This window comes from Anolis carolinensis, unplaced genomic scaffold, assembly GCF_035594765.1.
Source record: "Anolis carolinensis isolate JA03-04 unplaced genomic scaffold, rAnoCar3.1.pri scaffold_7, whole genome shotgun sequence".
NCBI lineage: Eukaryota > Metazoa > Chordata > Lepidosauria > Squamata > Dactyloidae > Anolis > Anolis carolinensis.
This window is the reverse complement of record NW_026943818.1, coordinates 6,841,823-6,865,807: the sequence shown is the minus strand read 5'-3', so window position 1 is coordinate 6,865,807 and position 23,985 is coordinate 6,841,823. Positions and strand designations below refer to the sequence as shown.

At 42.5% G+C, this 23,985-nt stretch overlaps 1 protein-coding gene across 1 annotated transcript in view; it reads left to right on the top strand.

The window, feature by feature from the left end:
• niban2 (niban apoptosis regulator 2) overlaps positions 1–23,985 on the top strand; it is a 98,145-nt gene that overhangs the window by 24,142 nt on the left and 50,018 nt on the right. Inside the window, exon 2 of the mRNA XM_003227969.4 lies at positions 10,941–11,071. Within this exon, the coding sequence (XP_003228017.1) occupies positions 10,941–11,071 (131 nt within the window). The remainder of the gene's footprint in view (positions 1–10,940; positions 11,072–23,985) is intronic.

Sequence of the window (23,985 nt, the reverse complement as noted above, 5' to 3'; positions counted from 1 at the left end):
CTATCTATATCCAATCATATCTGTGACTGGATTACCATCTGTCAGGAAGGCTTGGGGTTGGACTGGATGGCCTTTGGGGGGTCCCTTCTACCTCTAAGTGATATATATATATATATATATGCATACACATACATACAGTAGAGTCTCACTTATCCAACACTCGCTTATCCAACGTTCTGGGTTATCCAACACATTTTTGTAGTCAATGTTTTCAATACATCGTGATGTTTTGGTGCTAAATTGGTAAATACAGTAATTACTACATAGCATTACTGTGTATTGAACTACCTTTTCTATCAAATTTGTTGTATAACATGATGTTTTGGTGCTTAATTTGTAAAATCATAACCTAATTTGATGTTTAATAGGCTTTTCCTTAATCTCTCCTTATTATCCAACATATTCGCTTATCCAACGTTCTGCCGGCCCGTTTACGTTGGATAAGCGAGACTCTACTGTATGTATGTATGTATGTATGTGTGTATGTGTGTGTATATATATATATATATATATATCCCAATCCTGTCTATGGCTGGATGGCCATCTGTCAGGAGGGCTTGGATTGTGTCCTCCCGCCTGGCAGATAAAGGGGTTGGACTGGATGGCCTTTGAGGTCCCTTCCTCTAGGCGTCTAGGAAATAATGCCAAAAGCACACTGTTGTCGACTGTGTTTTGTTCATCACCCCACTGAGTTCCCCTTGGTTTCCCTTCCGACTCCCTTGAAGTCTTGTGATGACTTTGCAGGCGCCTTAGGAAAGGACTCGAGAGGTGAAAATTGTGACATTGGGCAACCTCCCAATTTCGTTCTCTGTGAGTCATGACAGGCATGTCAGCGGCGAAGACAGGCTCGCCCTGCCCTTGCCAAACTGGTTCTGGTGCCCGTATCTCATCTCGATTGCCATCCCTTGCCCTGTGGCACCTGTCTGCGTGTGTGAAAAGAGGAGCTGCTCCCATCTCCTTGTTTCACATTGAGACTTCCAGCTTGCGTCGGGGCCCCGGTACCCTCCACTTGGCTGATAAATGGACATAAATACCAGGCTTGACATGCCTCCCTCTTGGCATGTTTCTCCCTTTCGCCCTCCATTTGTTCCTCTTTGAATTCCACAGCATTGCTGGTCACAGCTGACCTCCAGTTAGAATGCTCAAGGGTCAGGGCTTCCCAGTTCTCAGTGTCTATCCCACAGTTTTTAAGGTTGGCTCTAAGCCCATCTTTAAATCTCTTTTCATGTCCACCAACGTTCTGTTTTCCATTTTTGAGTTGGGAGTAGAGTAACTGCTTTGGGAATCGTTCTGGGAGTTAAGTGTGACGTCTGTAGACCATCCACGTTTCGCAGGCATAGAACAGGGTTGGGAGGACAATGGCTTTATCCACAAGCCCCGTGGTCTCCCTATGGATGTCCCAGTCCTCAAACACTCTCTGCTTCATTCAGAAGACTGCTGCACTCGCAGAGCTCAGGCGGTGTTGTATTTCATTGCTGCACTTGCAGAGCTCAGGCAGTGTTGTATTTTAGTGTCAATGTTTATTATTATTATTATTAATGTTGACTTTTGTGGAGAGGTGGCTGCCAAGGGGGTGGAAATGGTCAACATTTTCTAAAGTTACACCATTAAGCTGTATTTCTGGCACACTCTTTGCTGCATTCGGAAGACTGCTGTACTCGCAGAGCTCAGGCGGTATTGTATTTCAGTGTCAATGTTCATTTTTATTATTATTAATGTTGACTTTTGTGGAGAGGTGGCTGCCAAGGGGGCGGAAATGGTCAACGTTTTCTAATGTTACACCATTAAGCTGTATTTCTGGCACACTCTCTGCTCCATTCAGAAGACTGCTGCACTCGCAGAGCTCAGACGGTGTTGTATTTCATTGCTGCACTTGCAGAGCTCAGGCAGTGTTGTATTTTAGTGTCAATGTTTATTATTATTATTAATGTTGACTTTTGTGGAGAGGTGGCTGCCAAGGGGGCGGAAATGGTCAACGTTTTCTAATGTTACACCATTAAGCTGTATTTCTGGCACACTCTCTGCTCCATCCAGAAGACTGCTGCACTCACAGAACTCAGGCGGTGTTGTATTTCAGTGTCAATGTTTATTATTATTTTATTTTATGACACAGCAAACAAGATAAATATGCTGGATTTCGTATCACAAAATCACAAGTCGAACACTTCCCAAGTGTCTAGGATTATTATTATTATTATTATTATTATTATTATTATTATTATTATTATTAATGTTGACTTTTGTGGAGAGGAAGCGGAAATGGTCAACATTTTCTAACGTTACACCATTAAGCTGTATTCCTGGCATTGTGGAGTGATTGGTTGACGACTGATGGAAGAGCACATTGGTTTTCTTCACGTTCAATGAGAGACTGAGCTTCTCATATGCTTCTGCAAAGGTGATGCTTGGCAGTGGCTTTCATTTCCAGAAAAAGGAGGCTGATCCGCTGGAATTGAAGCCTGGAGAGCTGGCTCGGGAAGTCTTGTGCCCATTCTCGCTTCCTCCTCTTTCTCTCTCTTCTGATTCCTTTTACTCAGTCTGAGATTGGAGCAGGGCTAAACATTGACTGAATTATAGATTAACCCAGCCGTGTCTCGATCGGGACTGCCTTTCTAGTTCCGCTTTGCTCTTTGACCACCGGATTTGGGTGTTTTCCTCCCCACGTTTGCCGTTCCGTAAGCAAAGGTGCCCTTGCAGATGGTGCATTCGGTTTCGGCTTTGTTTAAAAGTCATGTCCCTTACAATCATTGCTCAAAACATAACAGAATGGATTGTCAAAGGCTCTCATGGCCGGAATCACTGGGTTGCTGTGAGTTTCCTTGGCTGTCTGGCCATGTTCCAGAAGCATTCTCTCGTGACGTTTCGCCCACATCTATGGCAGGCATCCACAGAGGTATTCAGTGCTAATCAAGGTGGCCAATGGCTACATTCGCACTCGCCTCCAACAGACAAGAGTCCTTTCTCCCGCCCTGGACATCATTCCACAGGGATAGATAGATAGATAGATAGATAGATAGATAGATAGATAGATAGATAAACAAACCCCACTTGCCTAGTTTCCAACAGGACAGTAAACAAAGCACAACACTCAGAAACAGGGGAATTCCAGAGAGGAAACAATCAGGGCCAGCTAACACCTCCCAACAAAGCCTGGATGCTTCCTGTCTGGGGGAATTCTTTTCTGGAAGGTTTAGCTGGCCTTGATTGTGTCCTGTTTGGAATTCCAAAATTTCTAGAATCAGGACAGTAAATAAAGAACAACATTCAGAAACAAAGGACTTCCACAGAGTAAACAATCAGGGCCAGCTAACACCTCCAAAAAAAGCCTGGCTGCTTCCTGTCTGGGGGAATTCTTTGCTGGGAGGTTTATCTGGCCTTGATTGTGTCCTGTTTGGAATTCCAAAATTTCCAGAATCAGGACAGTATATAAAGAACAACACTCAGAAAACGGGGGAATTCCAGACAGGAAACAATCAGGGCCAGCTAACACCTCCCAACCAGGCAGGAATCAGCCAGACTTTGAAGTTGCAAAGCTGTTCAATGCTAATTAAGCTGGCCAATTGCAACATTCACATTTGCTTCAGGCACACAAGAGTTATATCTCCCACTGTGGACCTTCCACAGATATATAAACCTCACTTGCTTAGTTTCCAACAGACCTCACAACCTCTGAGGATACCTGCCATAGATGTGGGCAAAACGTCAGGAGAGAATGCTTCTGGAACATGGCCAGACAGTCCAGAAAACTCACAGCAACCCAGAACAGAATGGGTTGCCTCTGTTTGCTGTGTGATTGGATTTTTGAAACCTGTCAGTTAATGATGATAATGATGTCTTCTTCCAGTTCACCAGAAAATATTTGTAATATTTGTAAACGGAAACTCTCGGCTGGCTCGGGGCTCTTCACCTATCCGGAAACCTTTGGGTGCAATGCAAACGGGTTTCGACCCCGAAGCAAATATTGACCTTTTGGAACATATATATTATGTCTCCATGTGTTTTTCTCGAGCCGTCAGAGGGGGGTTGTTGTAGCTCCCTATTTGTGGAGACATTCCACGCTAAGCAGGGGGAAAGGAAGCCGGAAATACTGCAAATAGCTCAAGTCTGAAGCCCTTTTTTTTGGGCACCGGTTCCCACCTCCCCCTTTTTCCTGATGGAATCCAACTTGTGTGTTTGCTTCCTTCTGTTACTGGAAGGAGGTCAGTTTTTCTTTCATTTGGAAAAGCTTCTCCGGTTCTAATATTGAAAGCTACGGATGCAGCCGGCTCTTTTCCCCATTCGCTCTCTATGGGGTTCTGTGCAAGATTCTAACAGTGCCGTCCTTCTTTGGCTGCATCCACACTGTCAAATAGTAATAATAATAATAATAATTACTATTTGACTATTAGCTGGCCCTGATTGTTTACTCTGTGGAAGTCCTTTGTTTCTGAATGTTGTTCTTTATTTACTGTCCTGATTCTAGAAATTTTGGAATTCCAAACAGGACACAAGGCCAGCTAAACCTTCCAGAAAAGAATTCCCCCAGACAGGGAATAATAATAATAATAATAATAATAATAATAATAATAATAATAATAATTATTATTATTATTATTATTATTATTATTATTATTATTGTTATTATGTGCATGCTTCTAACAGCGCCATCCTTCTTTGTCTGCATCCACACTGCCATATAATAATAACAACAACAATGATGATGATGATGATGATGATAATAATAATAATGTGCATGCTTCTAACAGTGCCGTCCTTCTTGGGCTGCATCCGCACTGTCAAATAATAATAATGATGATGATGATGATGATGTGCATGCTTTTAACAGTGCCATCCTTCTTTGGCTGCATCCGCACTGTCAAATAATAATAATAATAATAATAATAATAATAATAATAATAATGTGCATGCTTCTAACAGTGCCATCCTTCTTTGGCTGCATCTGCACTGTCATATAATAATAATAATAATTATTATTATTATTATTATTATTATTATTATTATTATTATTATTGCATGCTTCTAACTGTGCTGTCCTTTGGCTGCATCTGCACTGTCAAATAATAATAATAATAATAATAATAATAATAATAATAATAATAATAATAATAATAATAATGTGCATGCTACTTACAGTGCCATCCTTCTTTGGTTGCATCCGCATGTCATCTAATAATAATAATAATAATAATAATAATAATAATAATAATAATAATGAAATCCAGCATATACCGTGTTTTTGTGTCAATAATAATAATAATAATAATAATAATAATGTGTTGTCGAAGGCTTTCACGCCCAGGATCACTGGGTTGTTGTGAGTTTTCCGGGCTGTATGGCCATGTTCTGGAAGCATTCTCTCCTGATGTTTCTGTGGCAGGCACCCTCAGAGGTTGTGATGTCTGTTGGAAACTAGGCAAGTGGGGTTTATATATCACAACCCCTGTGGAACACTCTCACAACCACCATGTCAGGCTACACACAGAGAAGCCACTGAAATCCAAAAGCATGTGGAGGATTTCAACAGAAAGGAGGAAACTGGTTCTTGCTTTGTTTTGCTCTCCAGTTCCCCCCCCCCGCCCCCCAGGAAAAATGGGAAGGTTAAGAAGGATATGTTGTGTCTCCAGCTTCATCTCCATGTTGAGTGATGACAGATTATAATTATCGGAGGAGCAGTATCGACAGCTCTCATGTCGGCGGGCGATACCGGAGACATTTGAACTCTCACCGTCTCCTTCTGTTTCTACCTGTGTCTTTCCTGGCTTCGCCTTTAGCCTGGTTCTGCCAAGAGCAAAACGGAGTGGTTCCTGCCAACCTCGCAGTTCGAAAGCATGCCAATGTGAGTAGATCAATAGGTACTGCTCTGATGGGAAGGTAACGGCATTCCATGCAGCCATGACTGTGGAGGTGTCTACGCACAACGCCGGTTCTTTGGCTTAGAAATGGTAATGAGCACCAACCCCCAGAGTCAGACACGACTGGACTTAATGTCAGGAAAAAACTTTTACCTTTTTACTAGAATTCTATAAAATGATAGACGTCATCATTTTGACTTGAGATGTAACCTAACCATTCTTCCAGAAGAGCAGCTGTTCAGGATTTTGGAATCTCGGAGTCGGACAGGAGAAATACAAGATCACCTGCCTTGAAAAACAGATTGGTTTGACAGCCGATCCGGCTCAATTAGGAACCACTCGGTTGTGCGGATAGGCCTCTCTTCTCTCCGTTTTCTGCTGACGGGGCCTCGAGATGCTTGGCTCACGTGGCTCCCGAACCCAGAGAGAGAGACCAGACGGACAGGTTTGGAAGCCAGGGACTGCAGCCAGGAGGAGGAAGGCGAAATCGCAGCCGCCCCTTTCTTTTCTCTCTCTTTGAAAAAGAATCATGTGGAAATGAATGCGTTCTTGAAATAGCCTCCAAAGTGGCGGAGTGCAGTCAGCTGATCCGGCCGAGAGAGGAGAGAAAGAGAACAGGACTTGCAGAAAATGTGCCCTGGAAAATATAGAGCCAAGTCCATATTATTGGACGTTGGTGCAATAAATGGAGCCGTCCGTCCCCGGTCCATTCCCTAACTTTCTATCTACAATGTGTTTTCGACAACCCTATCTGTTTATAACCCTATCTATCTATCTACACTTAAAAAATGTCCCAGTTCTGACTTATACAACAACTCTATGTATCTACACTTTAAACCTTTCCCAGTTCTGACTCATACAACAACCCTATCTATCTACACTTTAAAATTATCCCAGTTCTGACTCACGAATCCAGAGCAAACCTATAGAACCTCTCTTGTTCTGGGCATTGCCTATATCTTGCTCTTGTCTTGCATTCAAAGCCATACAGGGCTCGGAAAGTGTCCTTAGGAGTTTTAGTAGCCGGTGTGGCCTCCAGGAAACCAGGGTTTGAATCTCTCCTAAGCCATGGATGACCTTGGGCAAGTTACATTCACTCAGCTTCGGGGGAAAGCAACGGCACATTTCCTCTGATTCCATCTTGCTGAGAAAGCCCTAGGATAAGGATGCTAAAAGTTGGCTTCAAGGGATGCGATAACAAGTAGACTTGTGAACAGATTTGTTTTTAGTCTTTCCTTCAGCCAGTCTGGCTTCGTCGGTTTGTTCGGGTGCACAAAACCATCATGGATAAGCTAATGTTGGCTAAGTGAGATTCTACTTTAATATGAAATAATTACTGTGATAGAATAATACAGAACAATATAATCTCTAAAACCAGAACAGTAAATAAAGAGCAACACTCTGAAAGCAGGGAAATTGGAAATTCCACAAAGGAAACAATCAGGGCCAGCTAACACAGACAACCTTTAGCAAATATCCCCTGATGGCGCAGCGTGGTAAAGCGCTGACCTGCTGTACTTCTAGACTGAAAGGTCGCAGGTTTGAATTGGGGGAGCGGAGAGAGCCCCCACTGTTAGCCCCAGCTTCTGCCAACCCTAAAGTTCAAAAACATGCAAATGAGAGTAGATGAATAGGTACTGCTCCGGCGAGAAGGTAACGGCGCTCCATGCAGTCATCACACATGACCTTGGAGGAGTCTACGGACAACGCCAGCTCTTCGGCTTAGAAATGTAGATGAGCACCAACCCCCAGAGTCAGACACGACTGGACTTAATGTCAGGGGAAAACCTTTACCCTTTACCTTAACTACCACCAACTCCTCAATACAGTACTTTATTTCCCATACTACCATACTTTGCCACAGCAACGCGTGGCCGGGCATAGCTAGTAATATTATATTACAGTAGAGTCTCACTTATCCAAGCCTCGCTTATCCAAGTGTCTGGATTATCCAAGCCATTTTTGTAGTCAATGTTTTCAATATATCATGATATTTTGGTGCTAAATTCATAAATACAGTAATTACAACATAACATTACTGCGTATGGAACTAATTTGATGTTTAATAGGCATTTCCTTAATCCCTCCTTATTATCCAAGATATTCGCTTATCCAATCTTCTGCCGGCCCGTTTAGCTTTGATAAGTGAGACTCTACTGTACTTTATTTATATTCTGCTGTATCTTCCTGAGGGGAATTGGAGCAGATTACAGGTACATATATGGCAAACATTCAATGCTGTTGTACAATTGACAGAGACAGGCAGTACATAAACAGAGGCAAGGCTTCTCTCTTTTCATCTTTGGCATCTCGACTCGGCCATGGGGAGGTGCTATTGTTTTATTTTCCACGCCGAGGAGCTTGTCGTCCATGGATGCCTTTCCTGGTTGTATTTTTAGTAGGACACCTTTTACCTCCCCACCAAAGCGGTACCTATTTATCTACTAGCGTTATTGTTTTCAAACTGCTAGGTGAGCAGAAGCAGGACTAACAGCGGGAATTCACCCTGACTTGGGCTTGAACTACCAACCTTCCAGTCGGCAGGATGTTCTATAGAGCTGGTCATTGACCATAGTAAAGTGAACTTGAACTATAGTTAGAGGTTAACCTGCTATACTAGCCCAGCCCATAACCCGCTTGCTAGTCCAGCCTCCTAGTTACCTCTCCTATAGAAACTGTTCTAAGGAAGCCTGGGGAGTCTCCCATAATGGGCCAAATGGAAAATGAATTGAATGGAAAAGATTTCTGCCCTCCCAAATTCGGGAGGCTCCCGAAAAACGGATCGAAAATCATGACACTGAAACGGATTGCAGTTTACCTGAAATGCACAAGTCTAATTTCTAGTTCACAGTGGTAACTGTCAGGCTGCTAATCTTCAGCTGGATGAAAAGCGAGGAAAGAAATGGACCTTGAAGTCCTAGCAAATGGGTTTTCTTGGTGGGGAGATAAAGCATTGCAGAACGCTTGAGTTGGAAGAGACCCCAAGGGCCAGCCAGTCCAACCCTGCGTTGGAAGACGCCATTCAATCCCTCCTAACATTGTGTTGTCAAAGGCTTTCATGGCCAGGATCACAGGGTTGTTGTCTGTTGTCTGGGCTGTGTGGCCATGTTCCAGAAGTATTCTCTCCTGATGTTTCACCCACATCTATGGCAGGCATCCTCACAACCTCTGAGGATGCCTGCCATAGATGTTGGCGAAACGTCAGGAAAGAATACTTCTGGAACATGGCCAGGCAGCCCGGAAAACACACAACAACCCTCCCGACATCCTCTATTTGAAGACCTCTGGAGAAGGAGACCCCACCACACTCCACGGAAGCATAATCCAGATGTGTTTTCTCTTCTGATGCTTTTGTTTTGCACAACCAGTCTTGGAGAAAGCTCAAGGCTTCCCTTTGGCCCTTTTTTCCGTACCCTGCGTGGTTTGCAGTTTTGGGCAGTGAATCACCCGCTAGGCTTCACCCACCCACACCGCTGAGGCAAGCACTCCAGTGACTAAGCCAGTAAGCAACTGGGATCCCCATAAAGCCCAAGGCATTGTGTGTTCAAGATGACCTTTTGTAGCATTGCAGTTCCTTGTTATTTCATTTATTTTTCCGATGATGTTCCTGTTTGCATTGTTCAGGAGCTCCGTATTACTAGGTTGAATTCGTTGAGACTCAAGGAGATATGCATTGAAAAACTAGAGCAAAATGTGCTCACCAAAAAAAAAAAAAGTTTGTGCAGTTTAATACACTTTTCCCATGCTTTTATGATAGAAACAATTAGGATATGGCCTTTATAATCCAGTACCAAAAATTGTGTTATATATAGTTATCATATGAGGGCCAGAGAAGCATTGTGTTGTGCTTTACGTCACAACCCAGAGGGACTGAAACGGCTGTGTCTCCATCAGAGCCAGTCATATTGTAATCTGTTTGAATGTTGTCTGGGCATTCAAACAGCTTGACCTTTGGGATGGGGAAGGGAGAGGACATTCTCCCAAGATCTCCACGTTGCAACTATTTTTAGGGAAACAGCTTTTTTGGTTTTCGTATTAGGCCAAGAGCCGTTTTCGCTCAAAGTAGGCCGGCCTGGAGTATTGGACTTTAGACTTGGAGTCCACACTCAAAGATAAGACTCAGATTCATAGGGTAAAGGTAAAGGTGTCAGACTCTGGGGGTTGGTGCTCATCTCAATTTCTAAGCTGAAGAGCCAGCATTGTCCGTAGACACCTCTGAAGTCATGTGGCCACTGGCATGACTGCATGGAGCGCTGTTACCTTCCCACTGGAGCGGTACCTATTGATCTACTCACATTTGCATGTTTTCAAACCGCTAGGATGGCAGAAGCTGGAGCTAACAGCAGGCACTCACTCTGTTCCCCGGATTCAAACCTGTGACCTTCGGTCTGCAAGTTCAGCAGTTCAGCTCTTCAATACGCTGCGCCACCCAGGGGCTCCTATATATTGTGTTATACAGTGTAATATTATCAACATCAGTGTTTTCATTCTTCTAAGTATTCTCCTTGTATTTCAGTTGTTGTTGTTGTCATTGTCATCTTCAAGGCAAACCCAAGATGAGCTTTTCCCGAAGTTTTCATTGTCAAATTTGTTCACAGGAGGTCTTGAGTTTAGAGTCCGAGACTTACCCAAGATCGCCCAATGGGTTTCCATGGTAGAGTGCAGATTCAAAGCCCAATGGGTTTCTATGGTGGAGTACGGATTCAAAGCCCAATGGGTTTCTATGGTGGAGTACGGATTCAAAGCCCAGTGGGTTTCTATGGTGGAGTGCAGATTCAAAGCTCAATGGGTTTCCATGGTGGAGTGCGGATTCAAAGCCCAATGGGTTTCCCATGGTGGGGTGTGGATTCAAAACCCAATGGGTTTCCATGGTGGAGTGCGGATTCAAAGCCCAATGGGTTTCCATGGTGTAGTTCAAATTCAAAGCTCAATGGGTTTCCATGGTGGGGTGTGGATTCAAAGCCCAATGGGTTTCCATGGTGGAGTGCACATTCAAAGTCCCTGAGTTCCTCGTCCCAACCACTACATCCTGCTGCTTCCCATTTCTCTCTATATACCTACCTTACCTGTTTCATTTTTGTTTTCCAGAGAAGACTAGCAATGTCCTTGCCGACTTCTGCCGCTTCTACGAGGAGCAATTTGGCGTCGCGCTCTTTAACAGCGTCCGGTATGAGATTGAAGGTGGCGGAGGACCCCAGCCTCAGCTTCTCCATCGAAAGGTAAGGTTGGCCACGGATGTCATTGAGGCTCAATGAAAGTGCAGTTTGGGAAGCCAGATAAGAACCCTTATGGCACGTTGATCCTGTTTGTGAGTCCCAAATTCTATCCGCATGGCTCTTGGGCAATGCCAGCAATGGACCACAGTGACGAGATTTAGAAATATATATTTTCAAGTCAGCACGATGTATCCTTAGGAATGTCAAGGGTACGTATTTTGGTTTCTTGGCCCTTTGGTTCTCATGGTTTTCAATGCCCATCTCCTTTTCCTTCTACTTTCTATCTCACTGAGCATTGAAGGAGTCATTCAGTACACAATGAGTCCTCGAGTTCAGTTTCACGTGAGGCCTCTCCAGAGACCACTTGGTTAGGAAAGTGTATGTGTGTTTGAAGAGAGCTAAACACACCTGAGCCATCACATCCTCAGTGCACTTTGTGAGGATAACACTGTGTAACACGATTTTTTGTTCCTGGGTTATAAATACCATTTCCTAATTGGTTCTATCATTAAAAAATAGGAAAAAATATTAAACTGCAAACACTTCATTGTTTGCAGCACATTCTGCTCTAGTTTTTGTTGAAGTCTCGACCACTTCAACATAGTTTGTGGCAGTCACAAAAACGAAATTTCTGCAGTAGAACAATGACTTTCAAAGTAAGGTCCGCACAATTAAACACGAAACAAACACTTTCAAACCAGGAGCAGACAATTTTTCAAATTTTATTAAACATAGTGTAGTGGAAGAGATAGCGGTTATACTCAAGCCGTGTTGGAGCTCAGCAAGAAACTGGGGATTTCTCAGAGGACAAGTGGGATGATGGGTTTCCTACTGAGAAATCTGTGGGTGAGTGGGGTGAATTGCAGGCCTTGGATCAGAGAGAAGTGCAAGCAGTCGAAGATGAGACAAGGGATGTTTTGGATTCCAATGTTTGTTCCTTAGCAACAGGGGAAAAGAAAACTGGTGAAATGTCAATTTCTCTTGGGAATCAGGCTTCAGCTGATGGGGAGTTTTCCCGCAAGATCAGATTAGGTCTCTGGACGGAGGGAGTGAAAGATAGACTCTGTGAGAAATCCTTTTTTAAAATAATATATTTTTATTGGACTTTTCTATATATATAAAAGGCTTTTGGCATGGTGGCGATGCACAGAACAACAAAACCCAACATCCCTCAAACTCTAAAATTACCCACACAATCCATCATCCCCGCCTCCAGTAAGATACAACATAATCAAACAAAAAACACAATCACAACACCAAAAAAACACAACAGGCAATGTGCGCATGCGCACAAACACAGTCCTCCCAACTCTTTCCGCGCACGCGCGCACACACACACAGGACCGTCCCCCCTCCCTCCCCTCTAGCGCCGCCTCCACCGCCGAAGCCAGGGACTCTGCAGGAGAAGGCACATCTCCGCCTCACGAGGCTGAGCTCCCCATCCTCGAATCGGGAGTTCCACTCCAAAACACCCGGAGGGCCTAAGCCGACCCTTCCCTGCCCTCACCTCTCGCCTGGAAAACAAAAAGGGCCTCTTTCCCCCTCCCTCAGTACCTTCCTGGTTTTTGGCGCCAACATTGTCACTGCCGCGCCAGGCACTTCTGGGAAAGCGAGTCCTGCCTCTCTCCCTCTGTGTGGAGGGGAAGCCTTTCCCACCCCTTTCTCTTCCTCTCGGGCCTGCAGCGGCGGACGAGTGCCACGTTGCCCGCCTTCCTGGCCTGGTTCCCCTCCTCCTCCTCCTCGCCGCTGCTCAGGCCTCCTCCTGTCCTCCTCCTCCTCCGCGGGAAGAACATGGAGGCCGGCATCGGGAAGCGCGGAGGCGGGGAGGAAGCCGCGACGCCCCAGGCCTGCGCCTCCACCGGAGCCCGCTCTTGCCTGGCCTACAACCCACCACCACACCGGCGCCACCTCCGGTAGGAGGGGAAGGGCCGGGATTGAGGGGCAAAGGGGAAGGGCAGACCTCACCCCGCCACGCCTCCCGCCTGGCCCCTGAGCACGTACAGAGCGCCTTCTCCTCTTCTCTTATTTATTTACCCTTTTCCAGGGCCCGGGGGATGGCGCAAACGCCTTCCTTGCAAAATTATAAATATACAGTAGAATCTCACTTATCCAACATAAACATCCCAGCACAACATTGCATAACTGAATATGTTGGATAATAAGAACGGATTCAGGAAATCCCAATTAAACATCAAATTAGGGAATCATTATACAAATTAACCACCAAAACATCATGTTATACAACAAATTTGACAGAAAAAGTATCACAATTTAAAACAGTGACTACACAAAAATTGACTACTAAAACGCAGACTACGTTGGATAATCCAGAACATTGGATTACCAAATGTTGGATAACTGAGATTCTACTGTAAGATGAAATAATTACTGTGGTGCAATAATACACAACAATATAATCTCTACAGTCACAACACTAAATAAAGAACATCACTCTGAAAACAGGGGAATTCCAGACAGGAAACAATCAGGGCCAGCTAACACCTCCCAACAAAGTATTCCCATCACCAAAGTCTGGCAAATCCTCTGTTTTCTGAGGGTCACAGACAGTAGAAGCACATAAAATATCACAAACAACATCACTCTGAAAACAGGGGAATTCCAGACAGGAAACAATCAGGGCCAGCTAACACTTCCCAACAAAGTATTCCCACCACAAAATTCTGGCAAATCCTCTGTTTTCTGAGGGTCACAGACAGTAGAAGCACATAAAATATCGCAAACAACATCACTCTGAAAACAGTGGAATTCCAGACAGGAAACAATCAGGGCCAGCTAACACCTCCCAACAAAGTATTCCCATCATCAAAGTCTGGCAAATCCTCTGTTTTCTGAGGGTCACAGACAGAAGAAGCACATAAAATATCACAAACAACACCACTCTGAAAACAAGGAAATTCCAGACAGGAAACAATCACGGCCAGCTAACACCTCCCAACAAAAAATTCACTCAGGGAGGAAACAGCCAGGCTTTAAAGCTACAAGGTCATTACATGCTAATCACTTTTCCTAATTGCAGCATTCATACTTCCCTCCAACAGACAAAAACAATAAAAATATTGTATATTCACAACCTTTCGAAAATAATATCCCCTGATGGTGCAGCGTGTTAAAGCGCTGAGCTGCTAAACTTCTGGACCGAAAGGTCACAGGTTTGAATTCGAGGAACGGACAGAGCCCCCACTGTTAGCCCCAACTTCTCCCAACCCTAAAGTTCAAAAACATTCAAATGAGAGTAGATGAATAGGTACCACTCCAGCGGAAAGGTTACAGTGCTCCATGCAGTCATACCACATGACCTTGGAGGAGTCTACGGACAACGCCAGCTCTTCAAGCTTACAAATAGAGATAACCACCAACCCCCAAAGTCGCACACGACTGGACTTAACATCAGGGGAAAACGTTTACCCTTTACCTTAACTACCACAAATTCCTCAATACTTTATTTCCCATACCACCAGACTTCGCCACAGCAACGCGTGGCCGGGCACAGCTAGTAATCTTATAAAATAAAATAAGTTTACAACAAAAGAGTGAGAACATTTTGATTGTATAGAAAGTAGGAATACAAAGGAAAAGAGAGGTTGAGGGGGGGAAAGGGTGGAAAAAGAAAAAAAAAGATATATGCATGTGTGTGTGTGTATATATATAAAGACAATTCTATCTAAAAATAGTAAATTCTAAAAAAGAAAAGAAGAAAAAAAATGAGAAAAAGGGTTTGTTGACTTCCTTCTTAGTTTGATAGTCCTGTAGTTCAAATCGAGTCCGTATATTCTTGTTTTAGTTCTACTTTCCCCTCTGTCTTCTTCTATTCCTTGAGGTTGCATACTTTCAACAAATGAGGTCTATCTTCATCTGTTTCATCTTTTACAAGGTCCCAGTTAGTTTCTTTCTTGGGTAATCCGTGGTTGGGCATTAACCAATATGTAAGTCGGTCCATATTTATAATCTCTAACACTTTGTGTAGCCAGTCTTCTTTTTTCAGTATTTCTGTTTGTCTCCAGATTCTGGCATAAACTATTCTAGCTGCAGTAGCCAGAAAGTTAAATAGAATCTCCTTGTTTTTGTCTTTTTCTATGTCTAGCATCCCTAGTAAGAAATATTCCAGTTCTCTCTGGATTTTCATTTTAAGTATTTTCTGGATGGCTTCATTTATTTCTCTCCAGTACTGTTGTGCTTTTGCACAAGACCACCAAGTGTGGAAAAAAGTGCCCATCAGTTGGCCACATTTCCAACATTTGTTGGAGACATTTTTAAAACATTTTGAGATTTTATAAGGTGAGAAATCCTTGAAACCCAGGTGTGTGAGGCATGATCTCATGGTGTCTTGGTTGGGCTAAGGCTTAAATTAAATGATGCTTACTTGCGTTGCCAAAAGGTTCAGGTTCCTGTCTCAGCTCTCAAGTTCATAATTCAAGTCTTCTATGTTTGTCTATGTTCCTGAAAGAGTCTTGCCTTGGGAAAGGTTCTTGCTGTCATGCTGCTCTTTTGTGTATGGACTACTACTATTTTATAGCTTCTTTCTACTGCTTTTTTGGGAAATGCCCTTTGTACATGCTTTTCTTAAGAAACAGCTGTAGTTAGTAGGCATGTCCGATCAATGAAAAAAATGTTTCAATTCTCGTTTCTAAAGTAGGGGGTGCTGGCGCTTCGATATAGAAAGTATTTTCGATTTTTTCACCCAAAAATTTCGGATATTTCCAAAAATACGTAATGATTCTAAATGTTTCCAAAATGGCGGACACGCATGCGCAATCGCCAAAAAAAAAGGAACCGGGGGGGGGGGGACTTTTATAGGGCTCTCCCGCCCTCATTTCTTGAGCTATCTTCATCAAATTTGCAATGCCCTTGCAAGTTGTGCAAATATACTTTGAAAACTAGAAATTCCCTTTCTAAGAGAACGAACCAGCAACAAAACCCTAACCCTTTTTCCAAACTCCTCTGTGGGAATAGCCAGACTGGGCCACTTCACCCTCTCCCTCCAGACACGAGGCTTGCTTGCTCTCCGTTCGCAGCAACGGAGACCAGACCACCACCCTCTTCGCGCAAAACCCAGCCCAGAATGGCTCGCCTGGGCTACACACTGGGCTTGTATGGCAATCTTCCATGTGGACGCAGAGGACGTTAGCCCCCACCTTTGCATCCATTGTGGAAGCTTCTGATTGGCCGGGGAGCGGCAGCCAGGTTAGGCTGCACTAAGCTCCCATTCAAGGTAGGTTGCAGAAACAATTTTTTAAAATAATTTAAAAAATATATTTTTAAAAAAAATTGGGGGGAAAAAATTAACGAAACATTAAGAGACAATTAGAGAATGGGCCAACAATGGTTCGAATTACATTGCTGGTTGCGCTGTGAGACCATGTCTCGGAATGCGTATCAAAAAGCGAGAACAAAACGAAATAATTCCGATATACAATTCAAAACAATTTTTTGGACATGCCTAGTAGTTAGTACTACTGGGCTCTGGTGTGGTGCTAGGCGAAAAGGCTAGAGTGCAACAAGCTGGGAGTCTGGGTGCGGGAGGAGTAGCACACTACTATCCCAACGGGACTTCTCCTGCTGGGAAATGTATATCTACAGTCCTTACACCATCTGCTGTTTGTTGCCTTGCAGTCTGTGCTGCTTTAGCAGAGATTTGTGCTTCAGCGTAGCTCTCAGGTGTTTCTCAAGTCAACAGCCTTGCTAAGTACCCAACGAACCCAAAGGGTGATTCTCACCAATGCGTCGTCTTCATCATGGAAAGAAGTGACAAGTGGAGTGCCATCCGCAGGGCTCCGTCCTGGGCCCGGTTCTGTTCAACATCTTTATTAACGACTTAGACGAAGGGTTAGAAAGCACGATCATCAAGTTTGCAGACAACACCAAACTGGGAGGGAGAGCCAACACTCCAGAAGACAGGAGCAGAATTCAAAACGATCTCAACAGACTAGAGAGATGGGCCGAAACTCACAAAATGAAGTTCAACAGGGACAAATGCAAGAGACTTCACTTCGGCAGAAAAAATGGAAATCAAAGATACAGAATGGGGGACGCCTGGCTTGACAGCAGTGTGTGCGAAAAAGACCTTGGAGTCCTCATGGGGAACAAGTTAAACATGAGCCAACAATGTGATGCGGCAGCTAAAAAAGCCAATGGGATTCTGTCCGGCATCAATAGGGGAATAGCGTCTAGATCCAGGGAAGTCCTGCTCCCCTCTCTTCTGCCTTGGTCAGACCACACCTGGGATCACACTGGGTCCAATTCTGGGCACCGCAATTGAAGGGAGATGTTGACAAGCTAGAAAGCGTCCAGAGGAGGGCGACTAAAATGATGAAGGGTCTGGAGAACAAGCCCTATGAGGAGCGGCTTAAAGAGCTTGGCATGTTTAGCCTGCAGAAGAGAAGGCTGAGAGGAGACATGAGAGCCATGTACAAATACGTGAAGGGAAGTCATAGGGAGGAGGGAGGGAGCTTATTTTCTGCTGCCCTGCAGACTAGGACGCAAGGGAACAATGGCTTCAAACTACAGGAAAGGAGATTCCACCTGAACATCAGGAAGAACTTCCTCACTGTGAGAAGGGCTGTTCGACAGTGGAACTCTCTCTCCCAGACTTTGGTGGAGGCTCCTTCTTTGAAAGCTTTTAAACAAAGGCTGGATGGCCATCTGTTGGGAGTGCTTTGAATGCGATTTCCTGCTTCTTAGCGGGGGGGTTGGACTGGATGGCCCATGAGGTCTCTTCCAACTCTACGATTCTATGATTCTAAGTATGTACTCCAGTGTAGCAGCCGGCAATCAGATGGAAACTGGAGTAAAAAGAATAGAATAAAATAATATAAAAGTTAAAAATAAAAAAACCTTTGGACACATAGAGCCCTGTAAAATGTTGCCGGCACTTCCAGCCATCCAAGGAGAGAACAGTTTGAGGCAAACAGAGATTCAGCAGTGTGATCCTCTTCTTTCCTTCACTCCTTCAAGGGAGGCTTAGGCGTTTTCCAAACAGTTGCAGATAAAACCTCTAAGACTGCATTAGCTACACATGAACAGTCTTCAATAAACTACTATACAAAATCCCAGAATACTTGTAAAGTATCTATACAAACATACGATAGTCTATGTACAAAGAAAATGTGTCCAAATGACATATATTATTACAGTTCCCCGTACAAAGCTCAATTTGGCCGTACCCGACAAAATGAAAAGGAGCAACAGCTCTAACACAAAAGTTATTCAAGTCTGGTATTGGTTCCAATGTATATAGGCTTCAGGGATACATAGGCAATTAGGCACTATGTAAGTATAATACTGTTATATGGGTTACCTTTACTTCTGTTAATACTGCTGGTAAAATACTTGTTACTCTATGTTTTGTTTTAGATAGAAATTCATTGTTGCTGAGTATAACAACTCCTGAAGAAGGGGATTTTCTCCCCGAAACAGGGTACAAAAATACCCGGGACCCCTGTAGACTTGGGACTTTATTTGGATTTTACTTTCGAAGACTTTTTTGAGAGCAGTGCTCCATCATTATTTTCTTCATTCCAGTATACAGCAACATGACCAACCATCTGTTTAAATTGTTTGGAAGATATTTTCATTGACTATGTATCCCTGAAGCCTATATACATTGGAACCAATACCAGACTTGAATAACTTTTGTGTTAGAGCTGTTGCTCCTTTTCATTTTGTCGGGTACGGCCAAATTTAGCTCTGTACGGGGAACTGTAATAATATATCTCACTAGCTGTGCCCGGCCACGCGTTGCTGTGGCAAAGTGGTGGTGGTATTGGTTAAAAATTGTTGTGTAATTTTTATTTGACATTATTTGCATTTTTTATTAATTTTATTGTAAGTTATATTTTTATTTATTATATTTTATTATTTTCTTGTATTATTTTTAGTTGTTTTCTGTTATTATAGTATTTTATTGTATTATTTTTTAGTGATTTTTATTATTTTTTTATTGGGTTGCTAGGAGACCAAGTTGGAGGAGCTTAGCCATCTAACTGGCAGCAATTGGATAAAAGCAATTATTCCTCTTTCTCTAATTAGGACTTTATTTTTCTTTTCTTTTTGTTGTATCAACCTAGAGGCGTGGATGATGGGTTGTGTTGTCAAATTTCGAGTTTGGGGGGCCTGTACTTTTGTTGTTTTGTGGGTCGCCGTGATGCCATCACTCTTTTATATACAGTAGAGTCTCACTTATCCAAGCTAAACGGGCCGGCAGAAGCTTGGATAAGCGAATATCTTGGACAATAAGGAGGGATTAAGGAAAAGCCTATCAAACATCAAATTAGGTTATGATTTTACAAATTAAGCACCAAAACTTCATGTTATACAACAAATTTGATAGAAAAAGTAGTTCAATACGCAGTAATGTTATGTTGTAATTACTGTATTTACGAATTTAGCACCAAAATATCACAATATATTGAAAACATTGACTACAAAAATGGCTTGGATTATCCAGAGGCTTGGATAAGCGAGGCTTGGATTAGTGAGACTCTACTGTATATAGATTTGGACACATTTTCTTTGTACATAGACTATTGTATGTTTGTACAGTCTTCAATAAAAGCAAGGAGTTCAAGGACAACAGTCTTCAATTAAAAATTTAAAATTGAGAGTTTAAGATAATACAAGAGCAATTAGATATCAGCATCAAAACTTGCCCTTGAGCTCAGCTGATGCTGCTCCTCCCGTTGCTCCACTGGAAGTGGGAAATATATATGTGCGTCTTGCGTGCGGCTTGCTTTTTCTCTCATCCTGAATAATCCAGATTGAAAGAAAGATCTTGTATGATTTGGGGAGAAGGGGTTGGAACCGATTTCGCAAGAGGAAGGAGGCGACGGCATGCTTCAGATAAGCATCGGAGGTGTTGTTAGAAGACGGAGTGGGAAAGGCTTCCTTTGGAGGCATAGGACAGGTGTGCAGAGACACCGATTCTGGGGTTGATGTATCATATCTCGGGGCTGGGGAGGGATCGGATTCAGTGGATGCCTTTGGTGGGGTTGGCTGTTCTTTTAAGACGTGCCGAAGTGTTGTGGTGAAACCGTTTTCCTCCCACCCCAACATACCAAAAAAACACAGTTTTTACTCTCTCCTAACCTGTTTTTCCCTTGCAAGGGGAAACCTGGGCAGGTGAGAATCTTAGGTGCTCATTTGGCACAAAACTCACCTGTGGATCATCTTTTTTTGGAGATGTACCATTTTGTAGGCATCTTCTGCACAGAAAGCATAGAAATATTATTACTTATATACTCGAGTATAAGCCTAGTTTTTCAGCCCTGTTTTAGGACTGAAAAAGCCCCCTCCCCCTCGGCTTATACTCAGGTGAGGGTCCTGGTTAGCTTATATTCATGTTGGCTTATACCCGAGTATATATGGTACATTTATTATTATTGGTGTTATTACATTTATTATTTTACTCTATTTTTATTACTATTAATACATTTATTATTTTACTCTATTTAGTATTGCATTTATTATTTGACTGTATTTGTTAGTCTTATTACATTTATTATTGTACTCTATTACTGTCGCTACTATTACATTTATATTACTGTATTTTTATTTTTATTATTAATACATTTATTATTTCACTCTGATCATATTATTATTATTGCATTTATTATTTTACTCTATTTATTATTACAGTAGAGTCTCACTTAACCAACATAAACGGGCCGGCAGAATGTTGGATAAGCGGATATGTTGGATAATAAGGAGGCATTAAGGAAAAGCCTATTAAACATCAAATTAGGTTATGATTTTACAAATGAAGCACCAAAACATCATGTTAGACAACAAATTTGGCAGAAAAAGTAGTTTAATACGCAGTAATGCTAGGTAGTAATTACTGTATTTATGAATTTTGCACCAAAATATCACAATATATTGAAAACATTGACTCCAAAAATGTGTTGGATAATCCAGAACGTTGGATAAGCGAGTGTTGGATAAGTGAGACTCTACTGCATTGGTGTTATTACATTTATTATTTTACTCTATTTTTATTACTATTAATATATTTATTATTTTACTCTATTTATTATTGCATTTATTATTTGACTGTATTTGTTAGTCTTATTACATTTATTATTGTACTCTATTACTGTTGCTACTATTACATTTATATTACTCTATTTTATTTTTATTATTAATACATTTATTATTTCACTCTGATCTTATTATTATTATTATTGCATTTATTATTTTACTCTATTTATTATTACATGTATTATTTTCCTGTATTTATTATTATTATTACATATATTATTTTACTCTATTATTATTAAAAGGATACATAAGCATATTTACATTGAAGATGAGAATAATGATTTGATCAGAGTTGGACAGTCTTATCTTAAATTTGAGCTTTATGTAAATATTCAAAAACATTTAACCTACTGATGCCTCAATTAGTGTAATTTTATTGGTATCTATTTTTATTTCTGAAAATTTTTTTTATTTTGATTTTTATTCAACTTTTTTCACATAAACATACATTAAAAATACTATAATAGAGAAAACAATAATGTGAGAGAAAATGGGTACAGTGAGTGGGGAGAGGGGGGAAGGAAAAAGAAAGAAAGAAAGAAAAAAGAAAAGGGGGAGGGGGAGAGAGATATAGATAGTAAATGTCCTTCCGCTTTCTATTCTTAGTGGAATAATCTCCTTTCCGTCTTCATCTCTTTTTCAAGCACTGGACTAGATTTAGTTAATTTAAATATTCTCGGGTTCTCCTTTTGCGTATTTTTACTTTAACTTTTCCTTGTATTCTTCAAATTTTTCCCAATTAGTTGGTTTTATTGCCTTTCCTCTGTTTACTCTCATTAAATATGTTAATTTGTCCATGTCATATATTTCTTCCAGTTTCTCCAACCAATGTTGCTTAGTTGGTATGTCCCTTAGTTTCCAATATTTAGCAAAGATCATTTTATTTCTGAAATTTACCACCCTCGGCTTATACTGGAGTCAATGTTTTCCCAGTTTTTTTGTGGTAAAATTAGGTGCCTCGGCTTATATTCGGGTCGGCTTATACTCAAGTATATACGGTATATACTTTTTCCCATTACTATTTTATGTGCATGGAGTATGGTTTGGGTGTTATACTGTGATTCTGCCAATCAGGATCACCCCCAGGCAGGAAGCAGCCAGGCTTTGAAGCTGCAGGGCTATTCAATGCTTATCAAGGAGGCCAATGGCAACATTCACACTTGCCTCCAACAGACAAGAGTTCTTTCTCCCACCCTGGAGAGAAAGGGTGGGAGAAAGAACTCTTGTCTGTTGGAGGCAAGTGTGGATGTTGCTATTGATGACCTTAATGAGCATTTTTTAATGCTCGAATTTTAAATTCATGACTTCTTAATTTTATTCTTTTTAATTGATCGTCCTGTTCTTAGTCATATTTCTTAGTCATGTTTCTATGGCAAAAATGAAGATTAGGGGGGAGAGGGGAAAACCTTGCCTCGCTCCTTTCCCAATTTTAAATTATTTTGTTTGTTGCCCATTTATCATAACTCTGGCAGATTGTTTATCATAAATCGCCTCTAAGGCATTCAGAAAATAATATCCCAGATCTAATTCTTTAGCTAATGTTCCGTCCCCCAGGACGATGGTTTGCCTTACCTATTGGTCGTTTGTTTGTTTTCCCTCCTTTGCATTTTGTTTGAGCCTCTGGCTGCAAAAGCCTAGGAAAAGTGGCTTGGAATCTGCAATAGCTGGCTGCAGTTTTCTTTGCAGTGATTGGTCAAAGAGTGCAACATCTTAGGACCGCCCTTTTTACCAGGGTCTAGTCTCCATTTTGGAGCTTCATTCTGGCTATAGTCTTCCAACGTGCTGGAGCTGTGCAAGGCTAACTGGGACAAATCATCCTCAAAACCAGGCCAATCTAAGCCTATCCAAATTAGATAAGTATTGAATTATATTGATCTGGAATAGGAAATCTAGTTAGAGGAGCAAAGTTATTCCATCGCTTCTAGAACTAATCTTTGCTGTAAAGATAGGGAAGGAAAGAGTTTCTCCTTCTAATATAGGCAGCGTGATTAGGGTATAGTGGTTTTATAATCACTTTTGCCTTCTGGAACCAGGGATAATTCTGTGACTAAAACCTATAGAAATTTGTTTCATTTTCTGCAACTTTAAGATCTGTGCCAGGTTTACAACCTTGTATGAATAAACATTCTTTTTTTGAAGTTATCCAGACTCAGTCGTTCAATATCTATAGGACAGCTTATAGGGATTTGCAGTTCGCCCGGATAAAGGACAGCACGTTTCAGTTTTATAGTTTTTTATTGTCCGGCGGACGGCACAGTTTTGAGGTAGATCAGCGGTTTTTCCGCTTGAGCTAGCTTGCACGGCTTATAGTTTTTTATAGTTTAGGAAGTTTAGTTTAGGCCGCGGCTTTTCCGCCTGAGCTCAGTCTGCATACCTAAAGACTCTACCAGCGTCTGAGGCAGTGGAGCCCGCTCTCAGACCTGAAGGAGTCAAATAGTGGGGCTCTATTTCCTTGCTATTTGGCTCGCGTGTGCGCACGTGGCCCAGTGGCTTTCTGGGTTTGCACAGGCTGTGCAGTTCCCAGCAACGTCCAGGGCTCCCTCGGCGGTAGACCTCGAGCCGCGGAGCACCAGCGACAGTTCTTTGGCTGGCTCTGAGGCGTGAACCCCACCAGAACCAGGCTAGAACCTGGACAGGCCTGGCAACGCTGCTGCGAGTTCGGCCGGAGCACTCGGCCGGCTTCGACCTGCCTCATCGTCCTGCGGTGGTGACCTGCCTCATCGTCCTGCGGTGGTGACCTGCCTCATCGCCTGGCGGTGGTGACCTGACTCATCGTCCTGCGGTGGTGACCTGCCTCATCGTCCTGCGGTGGTGACCTGCCTCATCGTCCTGCGGTGGTGACCTGCCTCATCGCCTGGCGGTGG